General features: G+C 46.5%; 1 protein-coding gene across 1 annotated transcript in view; it reads right to left on the bottom strand.

Moving 5' to 3' along the window:
• DISC1 (DISC1 scaffold protein) overlaps positions 1–13,576 on the bottom strand; it is a 312,563-nt gene that overhangs the window by 241,574 nt on the left and 57,413 nt on the right. The window contains exon 6 of the mRNA XM_029919352.1: positions 12,254–12,404. Within this exon, the coding sequence (XP_029775212.1) occupies positions 12,254–12,404 (151 nt within the window). The remainder of the gene's footprint in view (positions 1–12,253; positions 12,405–13,576) is intronic.

Here is a 13,576-nt window from a genome sequence, read left to right as displayed (position 1 = left end):
ACCTCAGCTTTTCTAAGTTGCAAAACAGCTACAGAAAAGGGAACCCTGCTCATATTCCTGGGCCTGACACAGATTCACATTCTCTGAATTATCCCAAAAACCACTTACTTAGTGTAACAGACCACGCAATTTAGGAATTTATTTTAAGAACTTACTCTCTGATTCATGTACTTGAAGGCAAATTACAGCAGTCATTGTAATAAAAATGCTTAAGCTGATCATAATAAAACAAATGAGTATAAACTGAGAATTTTCTGTGCACCAGACACTACCATTTTTATCACACTCCTCATTACAGACCTAAGAGGAAGATATTATTATTATTAGAATTTTGTCGCTGAGCAAGCAGGTGTCAGACTCAGTGACTTGCTCTTGGACACAAAGAGAACAAACAGCAGAGTCCAAGGGTCAGTGCATCCGGCTGATCCCCACGTCCCAGTCCCTCCCTGGACAACCTGATGCCATGTAGGCTCTCAGCAAGATTATGGACTTCTGTTTCCTCCTAGCTTCCAATGACACGCCACCCACAGCCACAGATGAAGTCCCTTGCTTGCTTTTCAGCAGGGCCAGCTGAGAAAGGAAGGGAGGGCTCAGCACAGGGAGGGAAGTGACCTTGGAGCCAGAGTTCTGCCTTTTTCTAGCTGTGAGTCCTTGGATTTATTAAAGCTCTTTGAACCTTTCCTTCCTCATGTTTAAATTTTTTTTTTTTGAGAGAGAGAGAGAGCGAAACAGAGAGACCAAGAGCAAGTAGGGGAGGGGCAGAGAGATGGAGACACAGAATCTGAAAGAGACACAGAATCTGAAGCAGGCTCTGGGCTCAGAGCCATCAGCACAGAGCCCGATGCGGGGCTCCAATCCACGAGCCGGGAGATAATGACCTAAGCTGAAGTCGGATGCTTAACCAACTGAGCCACCCAGGCGCCCCATTACCTTCCTTGTTTTTAAAATGAGGATGGTGGTGAGGACAATGATGCCATCCCTATATGGCTGATTATGGGGATCCTAATCAGTTTATTCAACAAATGAGCACCATCCACCTACTCTGCTAGGTACTAAGAAGGAGGCAGACCCCCTCTGACCTCAGGGGGCTTGCTGTTTGCCGACCTTGTGTCTCATGTTTACAGCAGGAAAATGACCTCTGGGTGCATGTCCAGTGGGCACACCATCCTATAGAGTGAAGATTACAGACGAAATGTCCCCAAGGATCTTTACACATATCAGAATAGGAAGCCTCTGGAACAAAACCATCATCACCTACTGACATCCGTGGGAATGGGATGTGCTTCCCGCTCCGGGCTCCAGAGTCTTGGCCTGTCGGGTAGCCACCTGCTCCAGACTGAGAACCTTGGGAGGGGAGACACTGAGCTCACCTCGTCTTGTGCTCTGCGCTGAGTAGGGGCTTAGCAGATATTTGTCCAATGATTTCATGAGTCCGTTGCAGAGGAAATCCAGAAGTCGTTTATATTCAGCTTTCTATTGCATTGGATCATTTCTTTGCACTAATTTATTTCCCAATTTGCTCTGCTTATGCAAATATTAAGAGTTTCCTGAATTTCCTAAATAGATACCATCTGGGTCGGGCTGGGAGTTATTGAAAGAAATCAACACAGAATTGAAAATTAGCTACAGAGGCGCTACAGGTGGGTAACTGGGAATTCTCCATATTATTGTTAATCACATTCATTACTACAACCATAAGAAAAGCCCCTGTGATTAACCAAAACTCATCTCTCTGTCTCGCACACTTTGACTCTGACTATAGAAAGCCATCCACAGATGGCTGTGTGGCGGCCCCACGACACGCTGTGGCTCTGTAATGAGGCAGGGGACGGGTTTCCGTCGTTCAGATGTTCAGTCCTCTGAGCCAGGCTCCCTCTTCCTTCTACCATGTTGCTCCCTTTATGTTTAATAATTCTCAATGTGTAATCCCTGATGTCAGTGCAAATTAGCATTGCTGCTATAAACTAATCAGTATGTAAAACGAGCAAGTCCCTCTGGGGCAAGAATTAAAAACATGAGGGTTGGAATGTTAGAGCAGCCCTGGGTGCCAAGGGGGACTCGGGTCTCTAAGACCATACCCTCAGCTGCTGGGTTTCAAACAGGCCCCCATCTGGGGATGCCTAGTGCTGGAAAAATCCTGGCCTTCCTACTAGTGTCTTTTCCACCAGTCATTTAAAGAAGGATAAAACCCCGTTTGTAAAATAAGGTCCTACACCACCGACAGCAGTAAGCACATTTCTCGTCCCAGGGACCCCATGCACCATGTGGCTTCTGTGAGCACATCGTCCAACAATACTGAGGAAGGAATGGACCCTCTGGGGGCTGACGCTTCTGGAGTGTGCCGGAGATGAACCCACATCACCCCCTCCACCCTAGCCAGCACCAGGGGCCCCAGAGCTCTCCTGCACCCTCCTTCTGCCCCCACGGTTGCCTTCAGAAGCACACAGAGTGAGAATGTCACAGAGCAGGGGAGAGGCCAGATGGTGCACCTGCCAGGACACCCCGTGCCACAACGGCTCACAGCAACGGCTATGGTTTACACGGTTGTGTGTGTAACACAGAAGGTCCCTTTCCCGGACATGAACGCGTCTTCGTGGTGCCAAAAATATTGCTGTTTGGTGCCACTTCTGGAATCAAAGGATCTTAGTCAAGGAAAAACACAGCACTAATCAAGGCCAATGCTCTCAGTATTACAGTCGGGAAAACCTCAGTTCAGATGGCTCTCTGGCAACAAGATCCAAGCACAGCCCCTCTAAACACCTCTGCTCACAGCTGCCCCCATGGATGACCATTCCAACAAATTCATGTCATGTGACTTCCGTGTTTCCATCCCTCCCTCTTGGGGAAAATGGTGAGAAAGAAGTAGTTTGGGCTAGTCCTATAATCACTGAAGTGTGGTTTAAATCTAGAAATCGCTTCCTCGTCCAATGCAGTATCACAAATTATGAAGGCCACTGTGATAGCACAAATACCATAAAAATGCCAGGCACAATACAGATAACTTTACTGTTCCACCTTTATAGAGACCGTGATGGCTACAGATACAGATATGAAGCTAAAATGTGTCTAAAGAGTAAGAAGAATAGGGACGCCTGGGGGGCTCAGTCAAGTTAAGCCTCCAACTTCGGCTCAGGTCACGATCTCATGGTTTATGGGCTCGAGCCCCGCATCGTGCTCTGTGCTGACAGCTCAGAGCCTGGACCTGATTCAGATTCTGTGTCTCCATCTCTCTCTGCCCCTCCCCCACTTGCGTGTGCTCTCTCTCTCTGTCTCTCTCTCTCTCAAATATTTTTTTAATTTTTTTAAGTGAATAAAGAGTAACAGAATAGGAAATGAAACATCATTGCTTTCTATAGTCTCATCCCATTCAGAGAAATGACTGAGCTGCAGGGGGGGGCAGGTGAATATTTATGTGGGTCTCTAATAGCTTTGCCCAATATGACTGGCTTCAGGTCGAACTTCAGCTCCTAATGTGAGCAAAGAGGATGGCAGGGGAGCTTTATTTGCCCATCTCAAGGTGAAGACAAGGGATCGGTGGTGGGTCCCTGGAAGTCCCACACAGCCCATGCTAATGCCAGTCTGGCTTCTCACCTTGAGCCCCGATTCAGGCTTCAGAAACATATCCTGGTGTGTGTGTGTCACCACTGTCATGTGGTACCGGAACGTAGCCGCCCCACTTTGCCCTTCTGGTAAAATGTGTCTGTAACAGCTTTTTCTCATCTTACCCAGAGCACCTTCCTTCCACTCTGGGAACTTAGAGCCCGCTGTCATGGATTTCCACGGTGGGATGGTCCCAACGTGATAATTAAATGAAAATAAGGAATCTCATGTTTCAGTGGGACTAGAGGAAGCACTGGTCAGAGGTAGAATGACTCAGCTCAGAAGCATCACGGACTACACAATATTTATCTCTCCTGGTTCCCACCTGAAAGGAAGGATGTGAGCAGGAAATGTTTGGACAGGCCAACCGGAGCGCTGCCTTGACAAGCCCCATTGGAAAACCATTGTGTATCTCTGTGTTTACACTTGCTTATATTTTGTCCGCTTGTGTTTTAAGTTATCCATTGGGAAACAGTCTTCGATAAAGGACATTTTGCACACGCGCACACACATGCACACACACACACCCACACACACAATTTAGGTTGTAAGTATATGACCAATTTTAAAGTACATACTGCTTAAGATCCAAGGGGAAAAGACGTAGGATGTACATGGTCAAAAATATTAATGAGAAAATTATCAGTCACCAGAGCCCTCTCTTAAGAGGAAGTAAAACAACTCTTTTGACTGGAGGAAAGATACAGCAGGAACAAATGCCCTCTGTCCCCTTCTGATCATTGCTGTTGCAGGATATTAAAATGTAATTTTCCGATTGCTCCAGAATCAGAAGCTACAGCTGAGACACAGGCCCAAATGCTCTGCATTCTAAACTACTCTAAGGGTGGAGTATGGTGCCCCATGCTGGCACTGCACAAGCAATGCTACCACAGCCAACCACCACTCAACACACACACACATTGGCCATGTAGGAAATGACACTTTCACAAGAGATGCTTCTCCTTCCCCTCTCCACAGCCCCACAGTGGGGTGATGAGGGGTAAACGCTCCCAGTCATCCAAACGAAAACAAGAACATCCAATAGACCCAGTCATAAAGACTGGGGGTGCCCTGTAAGCAGGAACATCTGATTCTCCAACATGGACATCTGAGTTGGAGTTCTCTTAACAGAAAGTCTGAGAAAAGGATCTGAGTTTGGGCTATGTTCTGGAGAAGTGATTCCCAAGAAAATAAGAGTGAGGGAGTGAGAAGCAGGAAAAGTCAGTCAGTGGTATGTTATTGAGCTGATCACCACAGGGACAACTGGGGCTCAGTCCCACCAGGAACTGCCTGGAAAAACATGTGGAATGTGCATCAGAACTGTCCCCCGAAAGGCTGGGGAGGCTGGCTCATCTATCCACCAACTCCCACCCCAGAGTTTGACAGCTGCCCTCAGGGGCATTCGTTATCCCCTCCTCATCCTCACAAGCCTTGGAGCAAGCCCTGTGGCACATAACCTGCTGGGAGCCTGGGGCAGACAGAACTGTCCACAGCTGGAATGGAAATCTGAGGAAGGCCAAGAGACTGAGATACAGGACATCAAGAGTCTGCAGCCACGTACGTGCGCTCATACAGCTGCCTTTCTGATGTATCACGACTCCCTTGAGCAAGGATGAAGAAGTTGGAGAGGGGGCCTGATTGGCTCAGTCAGTTAAGCATCCGATTCTTGGTTTTGATTCAGGTCATGATCTTACGGTTTGTGAGTTTGAGCCCCATATTGGGCTCTGTGCTGAGAGTGCAGAGCCTGCTTGGGATTCTCTCTCCCTCTCTCTCTGCCCCTCCCTCCCTCACTCACTCTGTATCTCTCAAAATAAATAAATAAACTTAAAAAAGAAGATGAAGAAATTGGAGAGCCATGGCAAGACAGAGAGGTCTGTAATGCGGCAGCCTGAATGCCCACTGTCCAGTGTAGCAAAGATATGTGAACTTACCCTGAATCAAGGAGATGTTACAAACAGTGTCCTCCCCAAAAGTGTGCCTGCTGGGCAGGGGATCCACAGAAAGAGGCGTGGTTACCCAGGTGCGATGGGAGTGGTAGCGTTCACCTCAGAGTCTAGGCATGGAGGAGGCCTGTGGTGTCATCTGAAGAACCCACGTGTGGGTGCCACCAGACAGTGAGCATGCCAACATCTATAGACATGGGGTTTCCCAGCCTGGTAGCCAGGGATGCAGCAATAATCAACCAGGAGAGGGTTACAGACAACGCACAGGGTGCAGGAAGCCAGTCTTTCTGAAATCATAAGTTGAGCAAAAATCTCCTTGTGAGGCAAGGCAGGTTTGCAAGGCCTTCCACCATCAGATGGCAACTGGCATCTTCACCCACTCAACCCCCACTCAATTTCTGCATGAGCACCGACCCCCAAGGCACCTGACTGACTGATATCAGGAGTGACTTGCCTTCTTATGCTAAAAATATGTGAATTGTACCTTATGAAAAAACTTGTTATAGGAGTTTCTTCTTTTGTGATTATAGGAGCAAATGTTGCATTTCCTGAGAAAACCTGTTTTTCTTCCCCTCGAAAAACAGGTTATTGACCTCTGCTCACAAAGACCTAACTCTTGCCTTTCTAGGCTAAAAACATTGCCTTGATCTTAAATGCTAAAGATCCCTTCTCCACGTGATAAGCATCTAGTCACCAGCTTCATCACAATTGATAAAGATTATGCATGAGTCTTTTGCCAATCTATGTTCTAGGAAATTTTTACATACCAAAGAATTTGTCATCAGAAATTATTGTCTAAAGCAATTGCCACTTCTGTTTTGTATCCCATACACTTCTTTAACAAAAAAGGTTGACTCTCCAGTCAGAGCAGAGATGCCTAACTGGAGAGCAGAGATGCCTGCCTGGTGAGCAGAAAGAATCCAAGGCTCTCTTATTCCCTTTCGCCAACACTGTCCATTCTTCAGAGAGCCCTGGACCTGCTGGAGCTGGACTCTGGCAACAGAGAGAGATTTGAAATGGACATCGGATTGAAGTTTCAAACTGGACCAGGTGGGCTGAACATCAGTAACCAAAAATGAGCCAGACATCTGTGGTACCTGCCCCAAGGCATCATGGGCAACAGGAACACAACAGAGGCTGGAGAACAGGAAAATCATGGCATGTTTGTACCCCCACTGAACAGAGACACCACAGTGAACCAGTTTTCTTACTGAGCAAAGCGGGACCAAAAACCAGGGCAGGCACCTGACCCCGGGAGTGCTGGGTTCATCTGTGAAGGGAGCAGTGAAGCTGTTTGGGCGAACCTGAACAAATGGGAGTGTGATTTGAGGTGCTAGTCTACACAAGACCCAGAGCATTAAGCAGTGGTTTTCAAAAAGCTGAATGGACCAGGGGCACCTGGGTGGCTCAATCAGTTAAGCATCCGACCTCAAGTCAGGATCTCACAATTGGTGGGTTCAAACCCTGCATTGGGCTCTGTGTTGACAGCTTGAAGCCTGGAGCCTGATGTGGATTCTGTGTCTCCCTCTCTCTCTGCCCCTCCCCTGCTCACACACACATACACTCTCTCAAAAATAAACACTAAAAAAAAATTTTAAGTTGAATGGACCAGATTATTAACAACAAAGTGATAGTAAAAGTTAAAAATGAAATACACTGCCTGATTGTGCTTAGGTGTTTATATTTCCTTAAATCTTATTCTAATCCAAATTTCTTAACCTGAAGACCCCTCTTCTGCAGAGAGAATGGCGAAGCCTCAGAAGATCTGTGAGCCTGTGGAAGCTGCATGAAATCCATCATTTGCGCGGTTGTACATATGTGGGTTGGCAATGAGGAAAGGAGCCTCTAGCTTTCATCAGATTCTCAAACACTTGATCCCCAAAAAGTTAGGCAGCACTTGTAAGTAAGTGTAACTAAATTTCAGTTAGTACTGAAAATTTCCCATGTCAGTGCAGCTATTTCATTTCTACAGGAAAAGTACAGCTCATCAGAAGGCATTCTATTTCCTTCTTGACTCTGAGAGACCCCCGGGGCCTGTAAGAAACATTTCTGTCCAGGCTCCATCCTTGGTCCAAAAGCTGCATGAGCTCCAGTCTTGCACCACGGCCCCCTGGTGGCCGCCGTGAGAACTGCAGCCACAGCCCCTGGTTTAGGGGAAACCGATGAATCCAGAGAGCCCCATGGATGACACATGTCACAGAGCTAGATGGGGAGCTGGTACATTGAAATACAATTTTCTAAAAATTATTAATAACTATGTAATTTTGTTAATATGCATTAGGAAAATTTAAGAAGTTGATTTTGAGTCATTATGTTCTAATTGTGTTAATAATAGGACAGGTAGATTTGGCAAAAGGAAAAAACCCAATAATACATACATAACTGAAGTTTGGAAAATAGTGATCTAATTCAACCCTCTCATATTTCTTTTTTTTATAAACAAACTTTACTTTTTTAATTTTTTTAATGTTTTATTTATTTTTGATACAGAGAGAGACAGAGCATGAGAGGGGGAGGGGCAGAGAGAGAAGGAGACACCAAACCAGAAGCAGGCTCCAGGCTCTGAGCTAGCTGTCAGCACAGAGCCTGACATGGGGCTCGAACCCACGAACGTGAGATCTGACCTGAGCTGAAGCTGGAGGCTTAACCGACTGAGCCACCCAGGCGCCCCAACCCTCTCATATTTCTGATGAGGGGAGTGAAGTGTGAAGGAGTTAGGAAACTATGCCAGGTCATACAGAGCTGGTTAGTAGAAGACATGGGATCAGCACTCAGGTTTCCTGACCTGTGATCCAGGGTTCTCTCAAGATTTGATACAAGCTCTTCTGGCCGGAGGTGTCAGAAGAAAGGCCAAAGGAGCATTTTCTCTAAGGCAACTGAACCACAATAGAGTGAAGGTTCTCTCTCTTTCTCTCTCAGTAGATATTCATGTAGATACATCCACATATGATCACATTCATTCATTCAATGAACATTTATGGAATACCTATTTGGGGTCAGCCACTGTTCCAGCCTCCAGGAACAGAAAGATAAATACAACACAGTCTAGTCCTCAAGGAGGTCACAGCCTGAAGGGTAGACAGATACTCAAGGAAACAGGTTTATTTGTTTAAGACCCAAGACAGGGGTGAGGTAAGTCAAGGTAATTCAAAGGGAGACAGGGTGATTTCTGGACGAGGCTTCATAAGGAAGTAACCGAGCTGAGCCTCAAACAATGAGCAAGAGGTGATAAGAGTGGGGCAGGTGCAAGGTCATAGAATTCCGAAACATTCACTACATTTAGGTAACTTCGAATCCTTCGGTGTGTGTGGCCTGTAGGTGTTGGTAATGGCTAGTTCTATTCTAGGCTCCCGACAGTGATGAGCTAGATTGGAATAGCACTGAATGTCATGCTAAGTAAGCAGCACAGATTTTATCCTGAAAACACTGAAGGCCACTGGGCATGACCTGATATTCCCATCTGTGGCCTGTGGAGGATGAGTGAGAGGGAGTAATATTGGAATTGAAAATACCAGCCAGGAAACCATTGCAATAATCCAGATTAGAAACTCTTAAGCAGAACCAAGGCAGTGACATGAGTGAGCAAAGTGGTTGGGAATGACCTAAGGTTACACCGTAGAGTCAACCATGAAATTGGAAGCGAAGGAAAAGGAGGAGCCAAATATGTCTCAGAGTTCTTACTTGGGTAACTGGGTAGGTGACCTAAGTCACTGAGAGTGGGGAAGTAGGAGAAGGGGCTGATGGGGGAGAAGGATAGTGAATCCAATAAATAGACAGTTTTAAGATAAATTTACTGGGGTGCTTGGGTGGCTTAGTCAGTTAAGTGTCCAACTTCGGATTGGGTCATGATCTCACAGTCCGTGGGTTCGAGCCCCACGTTGGGCTCTGTGCTAACAGCTCAGAGCCTGGAGCCTGCTTCAGATTCTGTGTCTCCCTCTCTCTCCGCCATTCCCACTCACTCTCTGTCTCTGTCTCTCAAAATTAAATAAAGGCATTTAAAAAAAGATGAATTTACTAAAGGCAAGGATAAAAAGATAAACTTTTTAGGATAAAATAGAGCTAAAGAGAGAGCAAACTTAATAAAGCTTAGTGAGATATTCAAAAGGCCGAATAGTGGGTTGCAACTCTGGAGAAGCATCAGGGCTAAGAATATAAATTAGAGGAAAATTCGTATGTTAATGGTACCTGAAACACAGGGGTAATGAGGTCCAGAAGGAGACTATATAAAGTGAGAAGACAGGACAGGCTAGAACAGAAGACAGAGGAGCATCGGTATTAAGGAAACAGGGAGAGAAACTGGAATTCTCAAGGGGTTGAGAAAAATGGCCAGCGGTGCAGTAATAGGACCAGGAAAAGGGTGAATTGTAACAGCCTGGGGGAGAGAGAGTTTTTGGAATGAATTTGATTGATTAAATGTTCCAGACTTCACCATGATACAGAGCAGAATAAGAATGAAAAATGCCTTTTAAATTTAACAGAAAATCATTGCTGACTGCAGCAGTGATAGAGATAGAAATCAGATCACAGATAAGAATCAGGTCAGATATCAGACCATGGAGGTCAGGTCCCATTCACTCCAAAAGTGAACGGGAACTAAAATCACAGCATGCAGGTAGGCCCTGGGGGAAAAGGACCGAGGATGACAGCAAGGCAAGCTGACAGTTTATATTGGCTCAATAAAGGGTTAATAAAGGCCTCCATTGTTATAGGGAGAATATTAAGTTGAAGCCTATGAAACTGCCATATTTATACATCACAAATAGTCAGATGTAAGGAATGTCAGATGTTGTAACCCAACTGAGTGAGAATGAGTGATACTGATTGTATTTTAGTCCTCGTGTTCTATGAGAAATTCAGCCAAGATCGGCACATCGCTCTCCATTCAAATCACATGTAGGCTAAAGAGACAATAATGGACAAGCCTTTGCCAACTCAGACTTAGGCAGCTCATGCCAAGCGGCCAGCTCTATGCCCAGGCTCAGCACCCACCTGCTGGGGGGTCTGCACAAGCCCCTTCACCTCTCCTGGGCCTTGTACAAAAAAATATAAATACAGATGATGATGATGATGATCATGATGATGATGTCGATCTCCATAGAAATACAGAAAATAAAATAGTTCTACCTCCTAGAATTATCTTGAGGATTAAATAGGAATTACTTCCCATCCACTGAAGGAAGAATAGACAAGCAAAACATGGTACATCCACACCATGAAACACTGCTCAGCCTAACAGGGGAAGGAAATTCCTTTACATGACACAACATGGATGAACCCTAGGAACAGTATGCTGAGTGAAATGAGATTCTGAGAGGAGTCAGATCCAGAGCCAGAAGCTGGGAGCAGAATGGGGAGGGGAGTCCGTGTTTAATAACAACAGAGTCTCAGTTTAGGAAGATGGAAAGAGTTCTAAAAATGAATGGTGTGGATGAACATGGAAAGTGGAATGTGGATGAACTGTACGTCCCTGAACTGTACACTTAAAAACGGTTGAAATGGTAAATTTCAGGTCACCTATACTTTATCGGAATAAAAATGGGAAAAAAGTAGTTAATCCCTAAAGCACGTAGTCACTGCTCTGCAAACGTTAAATACGTAGAAACACAATATGTTGACAGATGCTACATGACCCAAGATGGAGGTGAAGATAGGAAATAACCCCAACGAACAAAAGAAAGAAAGAATTCAGTAGAAAGTCAAGTTGGGAAGGACCCCGTGTAAGTGAGAAAGGGAAGGGAAAGGAGGTGATACCTCAGTGTCGATTAAAAAAATGCATAGGAAAAGGAGGTGGAATCCACCTGCTCTTTAAGAAGCCCAGTAAAAGTTCACTCAACAAATATTTATAACCATCCACAGTGCCTGGGACTCTGCCACGTGCCACCAGCGAAACTGCAGGGCAAGAACCTGAGAAAATAATCAGCATCACTGTTAAGACGGGCTGTAGGGAGACACCAAGACAAATGAAAGGCACAATGCCATGTACCCTTCAGAGGAATGAGCAGGACAATCCTGTGGCTGTCGGGGCCACCTGGAAGTTGGAAATACAGCGTGGTTGTGATGGCCATGTTTACAACTAAGGAGAAACAGACCTGAGCTGATTAGGCTAAGAGCATCCCTTGCAAACCCTTCCCCAGGAGAGAGGCAACAAGCAAGGAGATGAGAGCAGGGGTTCTCAGACTTTTCAGACATGCCAGCATCTGGGACCCACCCTCCAGACAGCCTGACTCGGCAGGTCTGGGTGGGAGCTGGGCGTTGAAAACGTTTCCAGGTGATTGGAGCACACAGCCAGGATTGAGAGCCCCTGCATTCCAAAGAGCAATGGCCCCCTGTGTATCTCGGGTCCCAGGGGACCCTTGGGTAGCAAAAGCAGCAGAAGCCGATCCGCAGCTGGAAGTAAGAGGCAGGAGGAGATGTGTCTTCCCCTTCAGTCAGCAAGGACCACCTATGGCTTTTCCAGGCCTGACCTAGGGGCTCCTGCCGAGAGGAACTCCATCCCTTCTCCTTCCCGGGGGAAGCTTGGTCTCCAGGCTGTGCTGGGGGAGGGTCTCTCCCCGTCAATTAGCAGAAGTAATTTCTTAGGGGAGCATGACCCACACCAGCCACTCCCTCCAGAAGGGACCCCCCCACCTGCCCAACCAACAAGGGTCTCCCCAGGTGTTCACCCCGTGGGAGCCAGAAAAGTGGGGGAGGGGGGCGATCTGAGTACTCACATCCAGGAGGCCCTGTGGCACAAGGCCGCTTGGGCCTGTGCGTCCAGCTGGCCCAGGAGGCTGCAGAGGGCCGGCTGCCTGGAAGGAAGCAGGAAGTGCGGGCTGCCTTTCTCCTTCTCCAGCTCTTCCAATCTGTGTCTTAACGCCTCAGCTGACAATCCAAGACGGGAGAGAGAGGGATACAGAACCATGAAATTCAAGATAGGTAATCCAGGGGGTCCCAGAGCGCCACTCCCAGCCAACGCACACCTTAATGATGCACACAACCGCGTCCAGCGTGCCCCTCCGCCTCTCTGTGGGTGCTTTCGAGAATCTTCTTCATACTGACTGCACAGCCTCCCTACTTTTTGTGCTTCCAAGTATCAGAATGTACACTGTATGTATTTTTGTCATGGCCATAATTATGACCATCCTATAGGAGGACACTTAATATTAAAACGATGGTTTTCACTCAGGAGAAAACCTGCTCGTTTTGATGAGTCTAAGGTCTTCCACTGAAAAATGTCAGTGCCCACGCTTGGATTTTAAGAATGTTTCCTTACAAACTGACCATCAAGAGAGAGCCAGTTACAATCACTAAAGTCATTGAAGCGATGTTCCAATTCTATGTTACAGATGACTATACATCCACCTCCATTATCAGGTAGGGGTCCTGTTCCTTTTTTAATGACCTGAAGTTTCCCTAGGACAAGGTGCAGATGCAGAATCACTGTAAAATAATCTTTCTCTAGAAAAGTAAACTTGAGAAGTTGGAATCCCCTCCAATGAGAACTTTCATAACCAAACACCTAAAGAATTAGAAAGTCTCCCATAAAGCTATTTTTGCAGAAAGAGAAGGGCTAGGTTCAAAAATACCATCCATCGAGCACTGGGTGTTATATGGAAACCAACCTGACAATAGACTGTAAAAATCTAAGTTAATTAAAAAAATACCATCCACCAGGGGCACCTGGGTGGCTCAGTCAGTTAAGCCTCTGACTATTGGTTTTGGCTCCAGTCCTGATTTCACGGTTCAGGAGATTGAATCCTGAGTCAGGCTCTGCACTGACAGCGTGGAGCGGGCTTCGGATCCTCCCTCTCCCTCTCTCTGTCCCTCCCTCATGCCCTCACCCCCCCAAATAAATAAGCTTTTAAAAAAAATAATTTTTAAAAATATCATCCATCAGATCTTCTCCCCTGGTGCTCATTGCCAGGTGAGTGGGAAGAAATTTGATGGCCTCCACCCTTGGGTAGTAGGTGGGCCCCTGGGGCCACCCAGGATCCCAGGCAGCCACTTCTGGCCCTGAGTGCCTACAGCTGACCCTGACGTGCAGTGGAAATAGC

The sequence above is a fragment of the Suricata suricatta genome, chromosome 2, assembly GCF_006229205.1.
Source record: "Suricata suricatta isolate VVHF042 chromosome 2, meerkat_22Aug2017_6uvM2_HiC, whole genome shotgun sequence".
Lineage (NCBI taxonomy): Eukaryota > Metazoa > Chordata > Mammalia > Carnivora > Herpestidae > Suricata > Suricata suricatta.
The sequence above is the reverse complement of the archived record's forward strand: the minus strand, read 5'-3'. Positions and strand labels throughout refer to the sequence as shown.